The sequence below is a fragment of the Martes martes genome (genome assembly GCF_963455335.1).
Source record: "Martes martes genome assembly, chromosome: 8".
NCBI lineage: Eukaryota > Metazoa > Chordata > Mammalia > Carnivora > Mustelidae > Martes > Martes martes.
In genome coordinates this window covers 35,951,500-35,973,166 of record NC_137895.1, presented here as the reverse complement: position 1 = coordinate 35,973,166, position 21,667 = coordinate 35,951,500, and the positions used below count along the sequence as shown (strand labels likewise).

The 21,667-nt window shown below is 37.2% G+C and overlaps 1 protein-coding gene across 2 annotated transcripts in view; it reads left to right on the top strand.

Moving 5' to 3' along the window:
- Positions 1–21,667, top strand: part of TMTC2 (transmembrane O-mannosyltransferase targeting cadherins 2) — a gene marked incomplete at its 5' end in the record, with an annotated part of 430,973 nt that overhangs the window by 348,045 nt on the left and 61,261 nt on the right. For both annotated transcript variants that reach the window (XM_080811368.1, XM_080811367.1), the window contains 2 exons: positions 6,435–6,549; positions 19,972–20,035. In XM_080811368.1, coding sequence (XP_080667494.1) covers positions 6,435–6,549; positions 19,972–20,035 — 179 coding nt within the window. The remainder of the gene's footprint in view (positions 1–6,434; positions 6,550–19,971; positions 20,036–21,667) is intronic.

Sequence of the window (21,667 nt, the reverse complement as noted above, 5' to 3'; positions counted from 1 at the left end):
CAGAGAAGAAATGGTATAAATATAATACAGAAGCACTTGAGTCTAGAACTATCAACTGGTTTTTCCCTCTTCCTTTTTTAGCCTATGAGGAGACTTAACACTCTTTGAATCAGGACCTCTAGAAATGCTTTCTTTTTAGATATCCTTTTCTGTATTTCTCTGCTCAGATTACTTTTTTTTTCTTTGTAATTTCTCGTCTTGTTTTTGCCTTTGTTCTCCTTTTGAATGAAGACAATTAAATAAGATGATGATAATTAACTTGGATAAGACAAATTATAAACCAAACAAATAGTGATAAAGTATGATAGCACAAGATATACATGAGAACAAAATGTATTTTACTTAAGATTTCCATGTTTCTTTATTTGAAATTCTGCTCAATTATCAAACACCAAGAATGTGTTTGTTCACTGTATGTGAGAGAGAAGTGATTTTTCACAACTGTTCTACATATGAAAGATAAAATTCTTAAATATCCTTATGTTAAGAGTTTGAGAGAGTAAACTTGTATTTATTGCATGTATCTTACTCATACAGATGTATCTTTCTATCTGCACACATATGTGTAACCTGGTCATTGTTCTTTGTAATGTAGGGAAGGACATGCCACATGTCATTTATTGACCAGAAGAGCTTAATCTAATGGGTGGCTAATCCCACACGGGGCATCCAGAGTACGGTACAAAACAATTATTTTTTCCCATCAGACACTAGTTCTCAAACTATGGACAGTGGAGTAGCAGCATCAGTAGGAAGTTGTTAAAAATGCAAATCATGTTCATTCCTCATTTGTCAAATGAATTTGTCAGAGGAATGAATATACACTGGGGGGAAAAAACAGTCTCTTCGACAAACAATGTTGGGAAGATTGGACAGCAACATGCAAAAGGCTGAAACTAGATACACTGTCTTTCACCATACACAAAAGTAAACTCAAAATGGATAAAGACCTAAATGTGAAACCTGCAACCATAAAAATTCTAGAAAAGAACACAAGCAGTAATTTCTGACATTGGCCATAGCAACATTTTTCTAGGTATGTCTCCTGAGGCAAAAGAAATAAAAGCAAAAATAAACTGTTGGCACTACATCAAAATAAAAATTTTTTGCACAGCAAAGGAAACAATCTAGAATACTAAAAGGCAACCTACTGAAAGGGAGAAGATATTTGCAAATGACATATCTGATGAAGGGTTAGTATCCAAATGATAGAAAGAGCTGATACAGCTCAAAAGCCAGAAACCAAAAAATCCAATTAAAAAATGGGTGAAAGACATAAACAGACATTTCTCCAGAGAAGACATCCAGATGGCCAAAAGGCACATGAAAAGATGATCAACATCACTTATCATCAGGGACATGCAAATCAAAACTACAATGAGCTATCACCTCACACCTGTCAGAATGGCTAAAATCAGCAACCCAAGAAACAACATGTATTGGCGAGAATGTGGAGAAAATGGAACCCTCATGCCCTGTTGGTGGGAATGCAAACTGATGCAATCCTGTTGTGGACAGCATGGAGGTTCCTCAGGAAGTTAAAAATAGAACTACCCTATGATACAGTAATCACACTAGTTGGTATTTCCCCAAAGAATATGAGAATACTAATTCAAAAGCATGGATATGCTCCTGTGTTTATTGCAACATTATAATAGCCAAACTGTGGAAGCAGCCCCAGTGTCCATTGATAGATGAATAGATAAAGAAGAGGTGGCATATACACACACACACACACACACACATATATATGTATATATACATATATATGTATATATGTGTGTATATATATGTATACATATATATGTATATATGTATATGTGTGTGTATATGTACACACATATATGTATACATATATATGTATATATATGTGTATATATATGTGTGTATTATTTATATATTTATATATTTATATTTATATATATTATATATATATAATACTATTCTGCCATAAAAAATGAAATCTTGCCATTTGCAACAGCATGGTTAGAGCTAGAGAGAATAATTCTAAGCAAAGTAAGTCAGAGAAGGAAAAATATCATATGATTTCATTCACATGTAGAATTTAAGACACAAAACAAGCAAAGGAAAAAGACAAACCAAGAAACAGACTCTTAATTACAGAGAACAAACTGATGGTTACCAGAAAGGGGTGGGGGGGTGGGGTGATAGGGATTGAAGAGTATACTTATCTTGAAGAAAAAAAAAAAAATCATGGCTCTACCCCAAACCCACTGAATCTAAAACTGTGGGGTTGGGGCCTAGCTCTGTTCTGTTGGACTTTCCAGATGATTCTGTTGTGCACTAAGGCTATGAGCCACTGAAAAATGTAACCTTTCACACCTTCCAGAATCCACCACTATAGATGGACTCCTTGAAGTGCCTGCTTTCCCTTCCACTCTCCATACTTCCCTGGCTGAGAACTTCCACTGGTCCTCAGCATGTGTCTCCGACTTGGTGGGCTTTCCATAGATGTGTACGTTCTTCAGTAAAGAGCGCCTGAGTCTCTCTTGTTAATATTGATCGCTTTCAGCCAACAGTCATTCAAAGACACTGTATAAAATGATTCACTATCCAGTAGTGATAAAAATGAGAGGATTGGGGCACTGGGTGGCTCAGTGAGTTAAAGCCTCTGCCTTTGGCTTGGGTCATGATCTCAGGGTCCTGGGATCCAGCCCCGCACCGGGTTCTCTGCTCAGCGGGGAGCCTGCTTCCCCCTCTCTCTCTGCCTGCCTCTCTGCCTACTTGTGATCTCTCTCTGTCAAATAAATAAATAAAATCTTAAAAAAAAAATGAGAGGATTGACACCCACATCCTGTCCCATATGCTGTAAGTCAGAAGGCCATCCTGAGGCAATTCTGCTTTATACTCCCTTTATTCCTGCCTCATGAATAATACCATTCCCTTTTATTCTTTTAAGTGCTCTGGTTTAGATGGTAAATTATATTGCAGTGAACTAATCATAAGCAATTCTAATACTGTTGGGAAGCAGTCAGAGAAAGATTCACCAAGAAGGAAATGTTTTAGGGCTTAAAAACAAAAGATGTCCAGTCTCAATAGGCAGGCAAAACAGACTGGTGATTGGGATGGGACAAGAGAATTGCCTTAGAGCCTGAGAGTTGAGTATAAATAAGGATGTGAAACAGCAGGTTACATTAAGGGAGGCAGTGTCTGGTGGGAACAGTAATAGATGGCGCTGGTAGAAGAGTGACTTCAGGCAAAGTCTTCCAGAAGAAGTAAGGGCAGATTTTGTTTCTCATTATTCCCCCAATAATATATCATGAGTGGCTCTTTGGATCGTTATTAAGAAGAAACCTAGTGTGTCTTTGTTTCCCTATTTATGTTGGTTCTCTGTATTTGAAATGCTTATTGCTCCATTTTCCATCAATTCTGGGCTATATTTCAAACAAACAATCATTATATAACATAGCAGAATAATAATTCACTTTCAACTTCGGTTCACATTTTCAAGTTTAGTGAAAAAAAAAAAGATACGAAACGGTCCACACTGCATAATATTTTATGCCTTTATCATAGCAGAACACTAATGCTGGAATATTGAGATCTATGGCCTGCCGAGAACAGAATGGGGAGAATTATGCAAATACCTAACTAATATGTTGTGATATTGTGTTTCTGAATATTAATATGATGAGTGAATTCTGTTCAAAATGATCATATAGGGATTTTTTCTCTTACTGTCTTGTAAAAATTACATGTTTCATGTGGTTTAGGGACCTTGCAAACTGTCTATAAATTGCATTTTGGACAACAAAGCTGACCTAAAGCTTAAGAAAGGTTTGGAAATTATGATAAAATTGTATATTCAATTTTATACAACTGGTTAATGTTATTATCCGTTGTTGATGTTGTTGAACATTAACGATGGGTTTGGCATCCATGAGGCTTGAAAGGCTTTGCCCTTGGGACATTGCACATAAACTGACCTTTTAGGCCATTGAGCCTCATTATCTTAATCACAGAAGCTTCTTGTCATGGTCCTCTGTTTCTATGTGGACAGTACAGATACCATGTCCCTGTTTTCTCTTTCTTTTTTACCAGAGCTTGTGTGTCTTCTTTACCCTGTATACTCTGGAGTAATGAATTTTACTAAATAACCTTCATTATTCTTTATTCAGTTAATTGTTGCATTTTCCTACTATTAATACAGAACACATTCCAGAGTTAATAGCTGTCTGGAAAGGAAAAGTAACTGTCAGTAAACTCCTACATTATCTTTTGTTTAAATATCACATAATTAATTAACATACTTATTAATGCTTTTACTTAGGTAGACATTATTCTTTGAAGGCAGGTAGCAATTAATATTATGGTTTAATTTTTAAAACCTGTAATCAGAGTAATTAACTGAAGAATAGGTTTAGTCTGGTATCCTTTACTAAGATCTATATGATGAAATATTATTTTGCATTATGCCATAGAGTGTTTAATTCTTGTTTTACTGTCTTTAAACAACATTACTTTCAGGTGAATCTCATATCAATATATTTATAGTTAATATACACACGAGTTTCATAAGTAATGTGTTTTTCTGTTTATAAATGAAACCACAGTTGGCCCTTGAGCAGCATGAGGACTAGGAGCACGATCCCCACACAGTTAAAAATCTGTGTATAATTTTGACACCCCCCAAATTTATCTACTAATAGCCTACTGTTGACTAGAAACCTTCCTGATAACATAGACTGTTAACACATATCTTATCTATGTGTTAACATACTGTATTCTTAGGATAAAGTAAGCTACAGAAAAAATGTTGAGAAAATCATTAAGGACTCTATTTATGGGGGGGGAACCCTACATATAAATGGGTCCATACAGTTCAAATCTGTGTTGTTCGAGGGTCAACTGTATTTACAAATCAGTGTTCTTAATAACTTTCTGACCTAACAATTATGTTTGAGACCTGAGAAAGGCACAGAATGTTAGGGGATAGACTAAGAAAGTGATGTACAACTTTTTGTAGAAATAGCTAAGCTGTCTCTAAGTCCTGGTCTTAAAAGTCTGTCACCTCATTTTAATAAGTCAGCTTATCATTACCCACTATTTCTTAGCAATTGACATTTATATATGAGCAGAGTCTGTGGCTTATTATAAATTCTTAAAACAGAAAATGGCCTCTTGTGTTTTAAGAACTAGTCCTTTGGTTTAGAAGACAATTGTAATATGTATTAGATAAGCAGTAAATAATGGGCTCCTTCAAACCACCACCATCAGGGAGGATTCACCATTTACCATTTCTAAATTTGTTTTTCCCTGTGCAGCTCAGGGCTTGCAAATCATTTTTATAACTTTTTCTCATATTGTTAAAATCTTGAACTTTAAGCAGATAGGAAACCCAAAAGCAAAAAGAAATAATCATTAGCCCACAACTCAGCAAGCCCAAAAGTTACGTGAATGATTTCAGCATCTCTCTTTTACGCACTGATTTAGTTTTCATTTGAATATCCTTTTCAGATAGGGCTTTAAAATCATTACTTTTGCTGTTACTAAATCCCCACCTATAAAACAAAGAGAAAAACAGCCTGTTCTTTTTTTTTTTTTAATATTTTATTTATTTATTTGATAGAGAGAGAGAGATTACAAATAGGCAGAGAGGCAGGCAGACAGAGAGAGGGAAGCGGGCTCCCTGCTGAGCAGAGAGCCCGATGCAGGGGCTCCATCCCAGGACCCCGAGATCATGACCTGAGGTGAAGGCAGAGTCTTAACCCACTGAGCCACGCTGGCACCCCAAAACTTGGACCAAATTCCTTTTTTTTTTTTCTTTTGGTCTTTATGGTTTTGGGGGATAACACTACGTACCAGTTCTTGAGGTATAGTTTCAAAGAGTAGTATGGCTCTGTGTGGAATAATTCTAATCTTGCAAAGCTGACCTTCAAGTTATCTCAAAAATGTGAATGTGTTAATATTTGCTCCATGTTTATTAGTCAGTCTAATTAAGAGTAAGTAAATGCTCCGTGGACCTTTATATGTTCTTCCAATAATTTTAGTGCTGCTTAAGTATAAGAAGTTTATACATCTCAATATAGATAGCCTTGTCTGTACATACGGGTCAGAGACAGAAGCTGTTTTAAATGACCAATAATAAAATTCAATTCAACTCTTAATTGTAATATATCTTCAGCGGTATTCATTTTATTTCTTGGTTCAATAGTCTATACAGGATTTGTTTTTTAAGGAAAAAAAAAAACCGACTTTGTGAATATACCAGACAGATGCATTGGGATGTCCTGCAGTGAAGGTAATGGCATAGAAAACAGGACCAAGTAACGAGATGGAGATGAGCAGCACACATAAATCTTAGATTCAGGTCATGTTTACCACTCTATTTTTCTCTGTAGTGACTTTATTTGTTTGACAGGATTAGAGCAGTAGTTTCCCGGTTGAAGCTCACTTGGTTTTATACTTTGCAGGTCAGTTTCTTCTGGAAGAAGCTCGCCTCATAGAAGCAGCTGAGATGGCAAAGAAAGCCGCTGAATTGGACAGCACAGAGTTTGATGTGGTCTTCAGTGCTGCACACATGCTCAGGTGAGTTTTACCCCTGTGCCTTAGAAGACCAACACTGCAGCTTTGGGAAAGGAATTAGGTAAACTGAATCCCCTGTCGTACTCCCTTATTCCACATTCTTTTTTTTTTTTTTTAAGATTTTATTTATTTATTTGAGAGAGAGGTGGTGAAAGAGAGCACAAGAGAGGAGAAGCAGACTCCCTGTGGAGCTGCGAGCCCGATGCGGGACTTGATCCTGGTACTCCGGGATCGTGACCTGAGCCGAAGGCAGTTGCTTAACCAACTGAGCCACCCAGGTGCCCCCTTATTCCACATTCTTGAAGTGAGTTATGCTGTTTCACCACGCTAATGTCGGTCAGGAGTATTTTATTCGTTACAGTTTATGTGCACAGTATGTAGGGGATGTAAGCCTTCAGGACTCTGAAAATTACCGAGAACCATTTTCCTTTCCTTTCAAAAATCACTATAAAATTCAAAAAATCAAAAAATTAAAATTAATAACGGTTTAAAGGTCTAAAACAAACATTATGTTGATTGGTCAACTGCATCTCAGTATTTGTGTTTTATATTAATTATATTGAATATGGCATGTGAATGCACTTTATTATGTTTGGTGGTATAGAGAACTGTCAAGTACAAATACACCTAAGGGCTAGCAAAGTCTCAAAATGGTGCTGTATTTAACATTGTTGCTATGTATGGAAACAATGTATCTTTGTAGACCTTTAGTACTTCTATTTTCAGAAGGATAGTCTGAAGCCTGATTATTATAATAGCAAAACAGTTAAAAGTTAGATCAACAATTTTTGTTGTGAATATAAAAAGAAAGTTACTGCATCCATGAGTGGTGTTTTAGATTAAAGGACAGTGGTTTTAAGAAACTCAAATGCTTTATACAGTTTTTTTAAAAGCACTATTCTGTTAGCAATACGTATACCCCTTCTCCCATTCTCTTACGTGAATTTCACTCGATTAAATCTTCACCTAAATGCTTCATAAGCTGACATCCACACTATGCGCTCTGTGTTTGGCTGTAGGAATAGGTTTGTAATTATGTAGATTATTCTTACAAGGGAAGAAAAATACCAGAGGAATGGCTTCACAGTTCAATGGCTTTAACACTACTTTTCAAGAAAAGTAGTTTTGTTTACTTTTTGAGATCCTTTTAGATTTATATGCAGTTGTAAGAAATAATACGGAGAGATCCCCTGTACCATTTATTCAGTTTCCCCAATGGTGATATATTGTAGAATGACAGTGCAATATCAAAAGCAGGATATTGATAGAGATACAATTCATTGGTCTTATTGTGTTTCCCCAGTTCTCCTCATACCTGTGTGTGTGTGTGTGTGTGTTTGTGTGCGTGTATTGAGTTCTGTGCTTTTTTATCACACCTATGTAGGTTTGTCTATCCATCACCCTAGTCAGAGTACAGACGATTTCCAATACCACAAGCATCCTTTGTATTGTCCTTTTATAACCACATGGCTTCCTACCTAGCTTTTTATAAGTTTTTTTTTTTCTTTTTTAAGATTTTATTTGTTAGAGACAGACAGAGAGAGAGAGAGAGAGAGAGAACAAGCGAGGGGAGCAGCAGGGAGTTGGAGAAGCAGGCTCCCAACAGAGCAGGGAGCCCTTTATGGGGCTCGATCCCAGGAGCCTGGGATCATGACCTGAGCCAAAGGCAGACACTTAACCGAATGAGCCACCCAGTTGTCTCAGCTTTTTATAAGTTGTTGTTTTTTTTTTTTTAATTTTTTATTTCTTTTCAGCGTAACAGTATTCATTGTTTTTTCACCACACCCAGTGCTCCATGCAATCCGTGCCCTTCCTAATACCCACCACCTGGTTCAAAGTCTGTTTGAGAGGGAAGTATACTGTGAGGTTTTAGTTGAATGTTCTTACTCCACATTTAAACTTTTGCATTCCTAAAGCTGATATCTACAAAGAGAAACCAGCATTCAGCCAACTGTTGGTATATTTATAAAATGAACTATAGCCAGGGGCGCCTGGGTGGCTTAGTCATTAATATCTGCCTTCAGTTCAGGTCTTGATCTCAGGGTCCTGAGATTGAGCCCTGCATCAGGCTCCCTGCTCAGTGGGGAGTCTGCTTCTTCCTCTCCTTCTGCCCTACCCTCCTGCTTGTGCTCGCTCTTGTGCTCTGTGTCTTTCTCAAAGAAATAAATAAAATCTTTAAAAAAGTAAACTATAGCCAATCTCATAAACCTTCAATGCAAGGATAATTTTTAAAAAGACACCTTCATTTGCATGACAGGCTTAGGTGCTTTTATAGGGAGACGGCTGTCTCTTCTTCATGAATAAAACACTGTGCTTTTAGTCACAGTAAACCATTTACAAGGAAGGATATGCACAAGTTTCTACAGGCTAATGCATCTTAATCTTAATAGATACTTTCCTCAACAAGGTATTTTGCTACATATTAAATCAGTATCTGAAATTCAAGGTCTACCAATGAACACCCATTATGAGAAAGATACAGAGAAGATCCTTGTCGAATATATCACTTCCAACTTTTTCCTTAGTTACCATAGTGCTAGAAACCAGTGGAAAATTTTTGTTATACATTGGCAATGTGGAAATCTTCAGGGTTTATTTTTTAGAACCTTCTTTCTAGCTTTCTGCAGTCTGCATTCCTCATTAATGTGCAGTCAGTCAGCGCTTTCCTAATACTGATTGCCATTATGACCGCAGCAGCCTGGCTATATCCTATTCCACTTGGTGGCAGCCCCCATGAACGTTTTCACTTAGTTTTTCTGTTTCTCGACTTTATTAAATTCAGCTATTTCTTGAGCACTTACCGTGCAAGTTGTACACCAACCTCTTTGCTTATTCACCAAGAGCATTGAGGACTTTGCTGAAAGGAGTAAGAAAGGTTACTTGTTTTGCCTTAAAAGCAACCTCATCAAAATCCTTAGCTGTCAAGATCTTGCTTATTTATTATTACATGTAATTTCCTCCGGGGATACCAAATTATTATAAATTGACTTTGATAGTCTTCCCTCAGAGCTCTCTTCTTTTGCAAGATACTTAGGATATAAAATTGGCAGGGCTTGGTGAGGTAAAGAGTATGAGGGAAAGAATAGATGTCTCCCTGGTTGTGTCTAGGTTAGCTGGATTAATGGCTACCCTCATATCCAAAATCAGCAATTTAGGAAATGTCATAGTTCAAGAAATGGTTTGAACATAAACATTTGACTTCCCCTTTCCTTGGCTAATTCCCAAAGAAATGACCCAAAGAATCTATCAATGAGGAAAAACTACTCATCACCAAAAGGAAGGAAAAAAAAAAAAGTCATTCCACCTAAATGAGACCAGACTGGAAGAGGCGAATTCCTGGGGCTAGCCACCAAGGGACAAATTTTTATCTTACTGTGACCTTCAAGAGGCTTAAAATTTGAGAAATTTCTAACAGACCCATTTCAACTCTCAGTTGTGGGTAATAATCTTTCTCTGTAGAATCCGCACATAGAAAGTTTGGAAATACTGAATTTCAAATTGGCAGTTCAGATAAGAATGACAAATCAGGTGTATCCAAGTAAGGAGCCCTCGTTTGTGTAGTGAGATTTAGTTAAAACCTAAGAGCCACTTAGAACATCCATAATTCCTGTTATCAAGGTGATTCACAAGAACACTATGTGGTGTGGAAGTATCAGTGCTGTTCACCAAATATGTCAGCCCTCCACCTTCAACACGTGTAATAGGATTGTACTTTTCTGCCTTCCTCCAAGTTGAAGAACTTCATGGTTCTTAGTTGGATTGTGGAATATGCATGAACATGATGTATGTCACTTCTGAACCAAAGCTGTAAGAATCAGCACTTGTCCCTTTTTCTGACTTGAAAATTGTGAAAATAGATCCCGAGGTTACCAAATGGGGACAAACCTTCCTACTCACCGGCCAGAGTAAGGAAGTAAGAGATAAACCTTATTGTCCTGATTCACTGAGGTTTAGGATATGTTTCTATTACAACAGTGTAACCTAACCTAGCTCTGACACAGAATACATCTGGGAAAATGAAATAGGTAGTTTGGAAGAGGAACGATATGACATTAGAAAAGATTCCTAAGAGATTAACAGGATTTCTGAGTTTATAATTACAGTGGAGGCAGGGCACAATTGAGAGACTGAGAATTTAAATAGAAGTTATAGATCTCTTCTCAGAATTCAATGTAAAGTACTAAAGACATCAAAATGATGACTGAAAGGATAAATGATTGGAGGATAAAATGAGAATATTATATACACACTAATTACATATTGTTAGTATAATTATATATAGTATACAGGTATGTATATATGCATATAAGTATATATGTGGTGGGTATATAGTATGTATATGTAGTTTTATTTGTATATCTGTAAATAAGTATATATAATTATATGCTGTATATGTGTATGTAGTTATAGTTAGCATTTATACATATATATAGTTTTACTTGGTTTTGTATAAATAAATGTTAGTATAAATAGGAAATTTCTGAAGGCAAGCATAGAACACATAAGCAGCTATCAACAAATAGTGGAAATATCGAAGCTAGAATGAAGGCTTGTATGATTGTATTGAAAGCAAACTGCTGAAAACGCATCTGCTTCTAAACTTGTCTCCATCTATGGGTCACACTTTTTAGTTGTAAACTAAAGAATATGCTTTTGCTAGTTGAAGCAGGAACAGGATTTATGAAAGAGTGTTCTGCAGCCCACACTTTCAGTCTTGGGCTTGAAAGCACTCTTTATAGTCAGAAATAATACCCGACCATCTATCTGGCTCTCCCTGGGAGTCAGCAGCTTCTAAAGGCCCAAGCTCCGCCACCATCACCCACAAGGAACCAAGCAGAGTCGCATTCCTTGGATGATTCTCTTGGACCCTGCTGCCTCCCTCTTAGGCTCACTTGTGGCTTCCATTCCCTTAAGGTTGCATCCGATTGGTGGAACGTAAGTCGTGGGCTGGAACCTCGGCTAAGAGAAAGTCGGAAGAAGAGGGAATTTCTGGCTTGTGTCTTATTTGGGAAGATGGGATCCACATTGCAGCTAACTACTAAATGTATTATAAAGAGGGTGATCACAGATGTTGAGTGGCCTCACATAATGAACATTAACTATATGTGTTGACATTGTTAGTACTTCAAATAAAATGGGAAAAGTACTGGATGCTTCCGGATGAGAGTATTATAAAAAAGAAGATCAGTTATCATCAAAGGAAAATATCAAAGGAATTCAAAATGCTAGAACTCAGTCAACTTAGAGCTATAGAGTTTTAAGAAGAAAGTATTGAATCAATTATTCTGTTAGGAGCATTTTGTGCAGATGAATTTATTCAGTGGTCTCCTAGAACTAGAAGCTAGAAAGCGGAAAGATCCTTGATACCAGTAGGAATTTCAGAGGCACTAAAAACAAACCATACCTGATTCATAGCATTCATGGGCTTTGGCAGAAAAAAAATTTTTTAATCCACTTACAGACTAAGGGAAGAACAAAGATCACATTTATTTAAGTATCTATGTGTCTGGTACTATTATTTTGCATTTCATATCTGTCACTCTCTTCGTTATATTCACTGTCGCTCTCTTCGTTATATTCACATATATGTGACGTGGACAACAGTATTCCCATTTTATATATGAAGATACTGAGGCTTAAAGAGAGTCCATATCTCCCACCATTGGTAAAGCTGGCATTTGAATTTAGTGTATTCTGGCTAAGTATAACACTGTTTTCACTGTGTCTATCACATTGGCTCCCTCATGTCTTTATAACTGGGTGACTACCCAGAGACTGTGATTCTTGAATGTATTGTTGGAGAAAGTATTTATAGAGCGACAGGTTATCAAATATGTAAAGCCTAAATAGTAAGATCCTTCCAGTATTATTAAATTACCTCTTTATGATAAATTTTAGAAAATAGATTTACATTTATAGGAGGGAGAATGCGACATTTGTGCTCTCAAAGGGATATTAAGTTTTTAGAATAGTACAGTGTCTGACAAAGGACACACTTAGAGTTGAGCTAAGCGTGAACTTTTATGGTTTTTCCAGGACTGAGGGCCCAGGTTGTCATTGCTCCCTAAGGTAGTAAAGAAAGCAAAACTGTACTTCACCAACTGGTTCCCATTGCTGCCCTGACTTCTAGAGAGCAGAATGAACATATGAAAAAAAATTGTTATCTTTAAGTTTCTGTGCTTGACACATCTTATGTAATTAAATATATTAAAATCAAGAATTTAAATATACTAATTTCTCTATAAATTCCACTGGAAGTGACTTAAAATTTAAATTCTTTTTTTTTTAAAGATTTTATTTATTTATTTGACAGAGAGAGATCACAAGTAGGCAGAGAGGCAGGCAGAGAGAGAGAGAGGGAAGCAAGCTCCCTGCTGAGCAGAGACTCCAATGCAGGGCTCGATCCCAGGACCCCGGGATCATGACCTGGGCCAAAGGCAGAGGCTTTAACCCACTGAGCCACCCAGGCGCCCCTAAAATTTAAATTCTTAAGGGAAAAAGGAACCGAATCAGATTATTTCTCAAGGTAGATTGGGAGTGTACACACATGTGTACATACACACACACACACACACACACACACCCAAGTTGGATATATTTTTTTTCCCCTAAGCTAACTAGGCCTTTCTTTTTTAATACTTCCAAAATTACCAAAAAACCCTCAAAAAGTCATTGGATTTTTAAATTATAAATTGTCCATTAGTTTCAAATTTTGGCCCAAAGGGGGCTTATTTCACTAGGTTATAATGGGTTGTAAGGTCTTTAAAGCAAAGGGCAGTGATAGATGAGGTTAAAGGTAAGCGTCTTCCATCCCAGTGCCTATCCAACAGTAATGTGTGTGTGGATCACCTGGGAATCTTGTTAAAATGCACGTTCTGATTTAGTATGTTTGGGTGATGCCTAAGGTTTTACACTTCTGACAAGTCCCAAGTGATGCTTAGAATGTGGGTTCCTGACTACCCCCGCAAGCCAGTTCTGTCTTGCCTCTCTTATTTCCACCCCCCCAACTCTTTCTCCCACCCAAGCATTACCAACTGAACATAAAGAGTTATTTACTATATATGAACACTATAATAATTGACATTGCCAATAAATATTTCCTCCCTTTCAATTTTCCCGGTACATTTCATTCTGTAATCTGTTTAGACAAAGGCTTAACCTGTCCTTAGCAGCCCTGAAAGATTCGAGGCCATGAAAGAATGAGCTCACACTCTCATGGGGCATCAAGAAGTTTCTAACTCAGAGGAATCCTTTGTGAAATTACACCATCAGCCTAGTGTTTTCCTCTGTTACTTCTACACTTCTGCTTTACCTCACCAACTTTTATGTTTAGAACTGAAGTGGATACCAACAGATCATAAAGCTGTTTTTGATGTCTTGAGAGAGAGGTTTTCACTTAAGATGGCTTGGTGGTCATAAACAATATCTTTTAGGAGTTTGATTATAAGGATTCATTGTCCATTGTTTTTATATATGTGTGTGACTCTAGTTTTGCCCTTTTAAGATTTTCCACATTTTTATGTCCTTGTTTATCTCAATTCTACTTCTATTCCTAGGATACTTTTATCAATTAGAATTAAAATTTAGTGCTGCTTTGAGTAACTTAAGCTACACTTCAGTTTAGCTGTTAGCAAGAATCCAGGAAAACTCAGCTACTGCTCATTTTACTTTCATGATATAAGGGCAGACAGTTTACTAGTTAGAAAAAGAAGACGGAGGAGAAGGAGAGGGGAAGGGAGAGGAAGGAGTGGGGGAAAAGAAAGCCTATAAGTTATCTTAGAACAATTACTGACTTTAATAAAATATTATCTTTTATATGAGTCAAACAGTAGTTACTATCCATAGGAAATAATTTTTTCATATGAAATCATTTTTAATTTAAAATTGACAATTTACAGCTGCTAATAATTGTAGTCTTCTGGCTGCAACTAGAGTTTTAATTTTTTATATTTTCAAGGAAGTAATTTTGAATTTAGCAACCTTAATTTTCACAGAACATGTACAAATGTATGTAATTATAAATGATTCTCTTAATCACACTCCCCTCAAACATTTCATAGAGTGTATTAAGTTGTTACTTCACAATATCATTGACTCCCAAATTTCCTATATATATCTTTTCTTTTAAGAATTTGGGCCATAGGGGCGCCTGGGTGGCTCAGTGGCTTAAAGCCTCTGCCTTTAGCTCAGGTCATGATCCCAGGGTCCTGGGATCGAGCCCTGCATCAGGCTCTCTGCTCAGCAGGGAGCCTGCTTCCTCCCCTCTCTCTCTCTCTGCCTGCCTCTCTGCCTACCTGTGATCTCTGTCTGTCAAATAAATAAATAAAATCTTTAAAAAAAAAAAAAAGAATTTGGGCCATAAACCTGTGTTCCAAAAGATACTTTTCTATTATAAAATAATGCCAAGGAGGGGAATTAGATATATGAAATATATTTCTATATTTTTAACAGTTAAAAGTTTCATAGTCCCATGTGCAAGATGGAGTTCTGTAGTAATCCGATAATAATATTTGTGACTTTCATTCCTGTTTTCATTCTAAGCACACCTTTTTTTGGATAGCATAAGGACTGAATTTAAAGACTTTTAGGGATGCCTGAGTTGCTCAGTCAGTTAAGCATCTGCCTTTGGCTCAGGTCCTGATTCCAGGGTCCTAGGATCGAGTCCTAGAAGCAGGTAACCTGCTTCTCCCTCTGCCTGCCATCCCCCCTGCTTGTGTGCTTTCTCTCTCTCTTTCTCTGACAAATAAATAAATACAATCTTTTAAAAACATAAAATAAGTAAAAAATGAAGACTTTTTAAAGATAGCACAATTCAGGGGCACCTGGGTGGCTCAGTGGGTTGAAGCCTCTGCCTTCGGCTCAGGTCATGATCCCAGGGTCCTAGGATCGAGCCCCGCATCGGGCTCCCTGCTCAGCGGGGAACCTGCTTCCTCCTCTCACTCCTGCCTGCCTCTCTGCCTACTTGGGACCTCTGTCTGTCAGATAAATAACTAAAATCTTAAAAAAAAAAAAAAAAAAAAAAGATAGCACAATTCAATAATTTCTTCGGAATCCAAGGTTTACATCACAGTCCAGGTTATACTGGAGGCTGTTTCTACTTCCTTACCTTTCCTGGTCCTGAGAGGCCACAGAAAGGGTGAAGACAGAAAGGGCCCTACGTATATGACCAGCAGGAGTTGGCAGTAAGATAGGAGCCCCCATCTGCATCTCCGGTTGATAAGTCTCTTGTTGGTGTAGATGACATGGGACATAACTTTATGCTGACTCTTAAGGGTGCCATGTTAGATGGGGGTAGTCACCCATCTGGACCTAGTGTAGCTTCCTGGTATGAAAAATTTTTAGAACGCATTATCTCATTCCTGGCTTTGTAAAGTGTGTCGTGGTCAAAACAGAAGCTTGACGACATCTGGCCTGGGAGATTTCTTGGCAGAGCCAAATGCTTTTCCCCTTTACCCACTTTCTGAGTCTTCTACTTGGACACATGGGAAACTTATGGTTGCCCTCCATACCTAATTGTGACTCTTCCCTAAAAACAGGAGATGGTGGGGGTAAGGAAGTGAGTATTCAGCACTCTTCTCACTTTCCCTCATTCCCTATTTCTTTGCCTTTCCTCTCAGTTCCTCCTCTTCCCCCTTTTTGGGGTACACGATGCAAACCACAATAGTGTATTTCATTCTGTTCTTAAAACTATCGTCTGCTCGATTTAGTCTAGTGAAGGGAACTTTTATCATTATGGGGGATGGAGGTGGGCAGGAGGTAAAACCTGTTACTGCAAACATCCTCCATATTCTTCCCTTTACAAATCTCATCTCTTACACTTAAATTGTGGCCTTTTTTTTTTTTTTTTAAAGATTTTGTTTATTTATTTGACAGAGAGGCAGGCAGAGAGAGGTGGAATCAGGCTCCCTGCTGAGCAGAGAGCCGGATGCGGGGCTCAATCTCAGGACCCTGAGATCATGACCTGGGCGGAAGGCAGAGGCTTAACCCACTGAGCCACCCAGGCACCCCTGAATTGTGGCTTTTAAACATTATAATCAAAAGGCATGTTTTCTTCCTTTCTTAGTATTTGATGTAGAAATTGTTGGGGTAAACTGCCGCCAAACAATGTATCACATATCGTTTGACTGCATCTTAGTATATACAAAGATATCAGCACAATCCTGTGGTTCAGATACTTAGCTGTGGAGTCTGTGACCCAGATCTATCATTTTTCAGTTATATAACCTTGGGGGAGTTGTCAGCCTCTCTAAACCTCATTATAACCATCTGTAAAATGGGAATAGTAATAGCACTTACTTCATGGTGTTGTTGGAACATGGAGTAATTAATTCCTGGTATTTTGTAAGTGACACATAGGTAGAGGGTTTAGAAATTTTCTGTCCCAGAGAAGAGATAGTGAAGAAAGAAAGGATATGGATATTCAGGAAAAATTATTCATCAGTTTCTCTAAATAAATTCTATCCTGATAGTTTTGGCAACCTGAGTCCTACGGTCTGTGCTAACAATTCAGTGGTCGAGGTTCTTGACAATTCAAGAATCCCCTAAGCAACTAGCAGAATATTGCTAATTTCCTTAGTTTTCAAATATTGATTAATGATTCTGTCATCTTTGCAATGAAGATGTATTAAGCACTCCCATGATGCTTCTTGCAGGCGAGTATAAAATACAGCATACCCTGTAAAGTGGACGTGGACAGTCCATCATGAGTTTTCTCTCATCTAGAGAATAAAACAAGAATAGTAAATGAACATTCAGTGGGTAGAATTGACATACTCTTTCCCCTACCATCCTAGAGTGAAAATTAATTTTCACAGTTATATGACAAATCTAATAAACTCTACTTTTTTTCTATTTCATTAGAATATCATCAATTCTACTTCTAGGTTAAGAAACTAAGCCTTCTAAACTAGATATTTCCCTTGGAAGTTAAACCACCAAAGACTAAGAAGACTTTAAAAATGAACAACCATTTTGGGGGGAGAAAACCTTTTTTTTTTTAGTTGTATTGATTATTATTTTAAAGGCAAGTCATCTAGTGAATTCCTCAGTTTCTCTTTGATCCTTATCTACTTGATGAATTTGGGTGTCCATAAAGATGAATATTAATGTTTGCTATGCTTTCCATGTTAGACATCTATTGGTTGATTTTGCTTCAAAGTAACTTAACTTCTTTGTAGTATTAAGTTACTCTAATTTCCTACCTCCCTGCCTTTTATTTTCCTCTGGAGAAAACCCTTCCAGGGCATGACCTAATGAATTCTGGTTCAAATTTCCAAATGAATTTGAACCAAAATGATTCTATAATTTGGTGGAGGGAACCTTCATTAAATACCCTAGCAAGGGAATTTTTACTGTTTCATACCAGACTAAAGTACTTTTCTCGACATATTGAAATTGAACTTCCAACATTTATGAGAATATAAATTGCAACAGCACGTTGTAACTGTCATGAGTCCGGTAGAGCCTTAGGTCAAGGATTTTTACTTTCTCTATAACCCCATTAAAAATAGCAGTGTTTCTAATTATTTTTCCTTTAAAAATTAGAAAAATATGCCCTGGTCTCCAGAGAGATGTTATCTTCAGTTATTCCTATTATTTATATGGTTGCATAGGATATGTCTTTATAGTTTTTATTCACACTTGACCAAAGTGCAAATTCAATTTTATAGGCTAGTGAACCTCCTCTTTTAAAGCCTGAATGTGATTTTCTAATTGAGAGAGTTAATTTTTGTTTCTCCTCTTTATTCCTAACCTCTCTGTCATCTTCTCATCTCAAAACTTCTTCCTTCCCCCCACTCCTGCCTGCCCTGTTTTGGTATTTATTTATTTTGTAATCAGGCATAATTAACATACAGTGTTATCTTAATTTTTGGTGTACAATATAGCGGTTAAATATAATGATTAATCATTTCTGTACATTAGTGCTTTTCAAAATAAGTGTACTCTTAATCCCCTTTATCTATTTCACCTTTCGCCTACCCAGCTCCCCTCTGGCAACCACCAGTTTGTTCTCTAGAGGTATTTAAGTGTATGGGGGGGGGTGGTGTCTCTGTTTCTTTGTTCTTTTGTTTCTTAAATTCCACAGGTGAGTTAAATCATATGGTATTTATCTTTCTCTCCCTGACTTAGTATTATACCCTCTAGATCCATCCATGTTGTTGCCAATGGCAAGATCTCATCCTTTTTTATGGCTGAGTAACATTCCATTGAATTCTGTCAGAAGCTTCTTAACATCACAGGTTCAAAAGAAACTACTCCATCTCAACTTCAGACCCTGAGCCATTTACTATTATTGTTCACATTATAGGTGTGCTGTATGCATCATTGGAAGTTGAATTTGACTTATTTTATAGCATTTCCATACTCTGCAAATAGAGTCACCAGTTACAATACAACTGCAAGAACTTCTAGCCTTTATTACCTACCATCTTTGAGGGTTTTATGAAGCAGCATGGCATGATTGAAAAACATACTGTGTTTATGAAGGTTAATTGGCCAGGCTTCCTCAGGACCCTGAGATTTTATTTCTCCTGCTAACCAGTTGGCTAAACCTAGGAGTATCCCTTGAATTGCAAAAACAGACAATGCATAAGCTTATTAAAATTCAGTGTGTATCTTATTTGTGTAAGTCAACAGCTCTACTCATGGTATTTGGTGTTAGTCAAGAGAAACTGGCTATTTCAAGGATGACAGAATTCACTAAAGGCCAGAGAATATAGCTTGAATCGGCAGGAAAAAAAGGTAGCCCTGGAAGGGGGAAGAGACAGGACATGTGATAGCAATTGTTTTACAGAAAGAGTCTGACCAGGATATAGCCTATTATTTCCACCATTGTCAGTAAAGGTAGCCGTCCTTTCATCTTTCTGTCTCTCATTCAGAAATGTAAGTCTCAAGCAAGAACATACAATGAGCTGAGGCTGTGTCATGGGTGCAGAGAGCAAGGAGAGGAAGAATCTGGCCTTTTTTTTTTCCCCTGTAGGTTGCACACAATGGAATGTTCACTACCTAAATTGGAAAGAAAATTGACTTGTAGATAGACATAGAATTTTTTGACATTTTATTTTTAAAAATTAAGATTTCTCTGGTATATCCAGTTGAAGCTGGAGAATCCCAACCCTATAACATTATCTGGGTTAGCTTGGAAATTAAAAATAACATTTCTAATTCCCAATACGTAAATTTAAACTAATAATAACTACTGAAAGGATTATGTTGAGATACTATTTGTAATGCCTTAAAGACAATAAGTACATTGCATGCATTCAATTTAATGTATTTTATCTGCTTTAGGCAACTTACGGTTTGATTGGTATGATGGTAATATTTTTAAAAGTTAATATTATCTTGCTGCATAATGATTCTGGTTCACCTCTCTGAAATTTTAAAATAAATGATATATATATATATTTTTTTAATCTTTAACAGACAGGCCAGCCTCAATGAAGCAGCCGAGAAGTATTATGATCTGGCAGCCAGACTGAGACCTAATGTAAGTACCTTCCTAATGAGAAACATTACTCAAAGGGATAGAGTCACAGCATGTGATAGCTTTAGATATAGAAGCCTCATGATACTGGGCTGCTTCTCTCTGATCGCTTCTTCTGAATACTCACTAAATGGCTAATTCAGCAATCCGATCTTCCAGTCTCAAGCTTCTTTTCTTTTTGCAGAGATACAAATTGCTGTTTGCTATCCTTTGTAAAGCACCATACCATACGGTTTTATCATTTGAATACAGGTTTTAGCATTATCAAATACTTGGCATTTGGTTGCTTTTAAAATCAGTTCCCTGAAAGTGTTTTTTGCTGTGGTGTTAAATACCTAAGGATTTCCTAACATCATAAGCTTTTTTTGATCTTTACATACACTCAGACCTCGAGCTGTGCCTCTGCCTCTTGCACAGTCCTCATTTCTAATAACTGTGCTTTTCAACTTTATCAAGTATGTTTTTATTAGAATTTTTCCCTGGGTAGTCACACTTCCATAAAGTGGGATGGATATAAATTAGATCATTACTATTGAAATGGAGGAACCATTTATGAGAAAATAAGAACCAGTTTTATATCTGTCTTCTAAGCATTTTTTTATTTGCCACACACCACTGACCTCCAGCGCGTTGCTTTCATTCTCATGCACACGGCCTGGCATCGCCCTCCAATGCTAAAGCCTTCTCCCCTTCCTCTCTAGGTCTTGACTGTCTGTTGAGAAATGTAATTTTGAAACAGTAATGAAAGTGCATGTGTGATATGACTACAGATAGTGGGATAAGTCTCATTTCTATACAGTAACTCATCCGTTGGGCAAACATCTATAGAGTGCCTGCTTTGCCATAGGATACAGAGATTTCATTCCCTATAAGACCACATAATGGAGTGGAGAACACTGAAGATAATCAACTGGTTCAAATACTGTGGCAATTGCTACACAGAGGTATATACAGTCTAGTAGGAGCACAAAAGAGGAGAATTAATGCTCCCTGAATGCAACCCACAGGGGGAGTTGTTTTTTTTTTGTTTTTTTTTTTAAGCAAATACAACCACATGTAACCTTAGCCCTGAATGTCGATGTCCCCAGTTTCATTAATTATGAGGTACTTCAAGAATTGGTGAGCTGTTTGCAACAGAAGAAAATAACTTAATAGTTATAGTGGTAAGAACAATAACAGCTAAAATTTATTGAACACACTGATTATGTGTCAGACACTGTGCTAAGTACTTCATGGGAATTCCCTCATTCATTTCTCACAACAACCCACAGATATTTCTGTGGTCCCCATTCTGCCCAAGCCCAGAGAAATTAATAACTCACTCAGTATCGCAGTTGATAAGTGGGATCACATTGTAACCCAGGCCACTCGGTGCGTAACAGAAAGCTTGATGGGGAAATGCAGTATATCGAAGGAAATGCAAGCCAGAAGATTAGGAAATGAAAATAGTAACAGTCCTCTCATTTATGTATTCAGTAAATATTTACTGAGTACCTGTTAAATGCCAAGGACCATTCCAGGCACTGGATATGCAGAAGTGCACAAAATTGACCAGAGTCCCTGCCCGTTAGGAACTGACAGTCTGGTCTGAGAAGCTGAAGTAGAAAAATAAGTAAAACATATATGATATCAGAC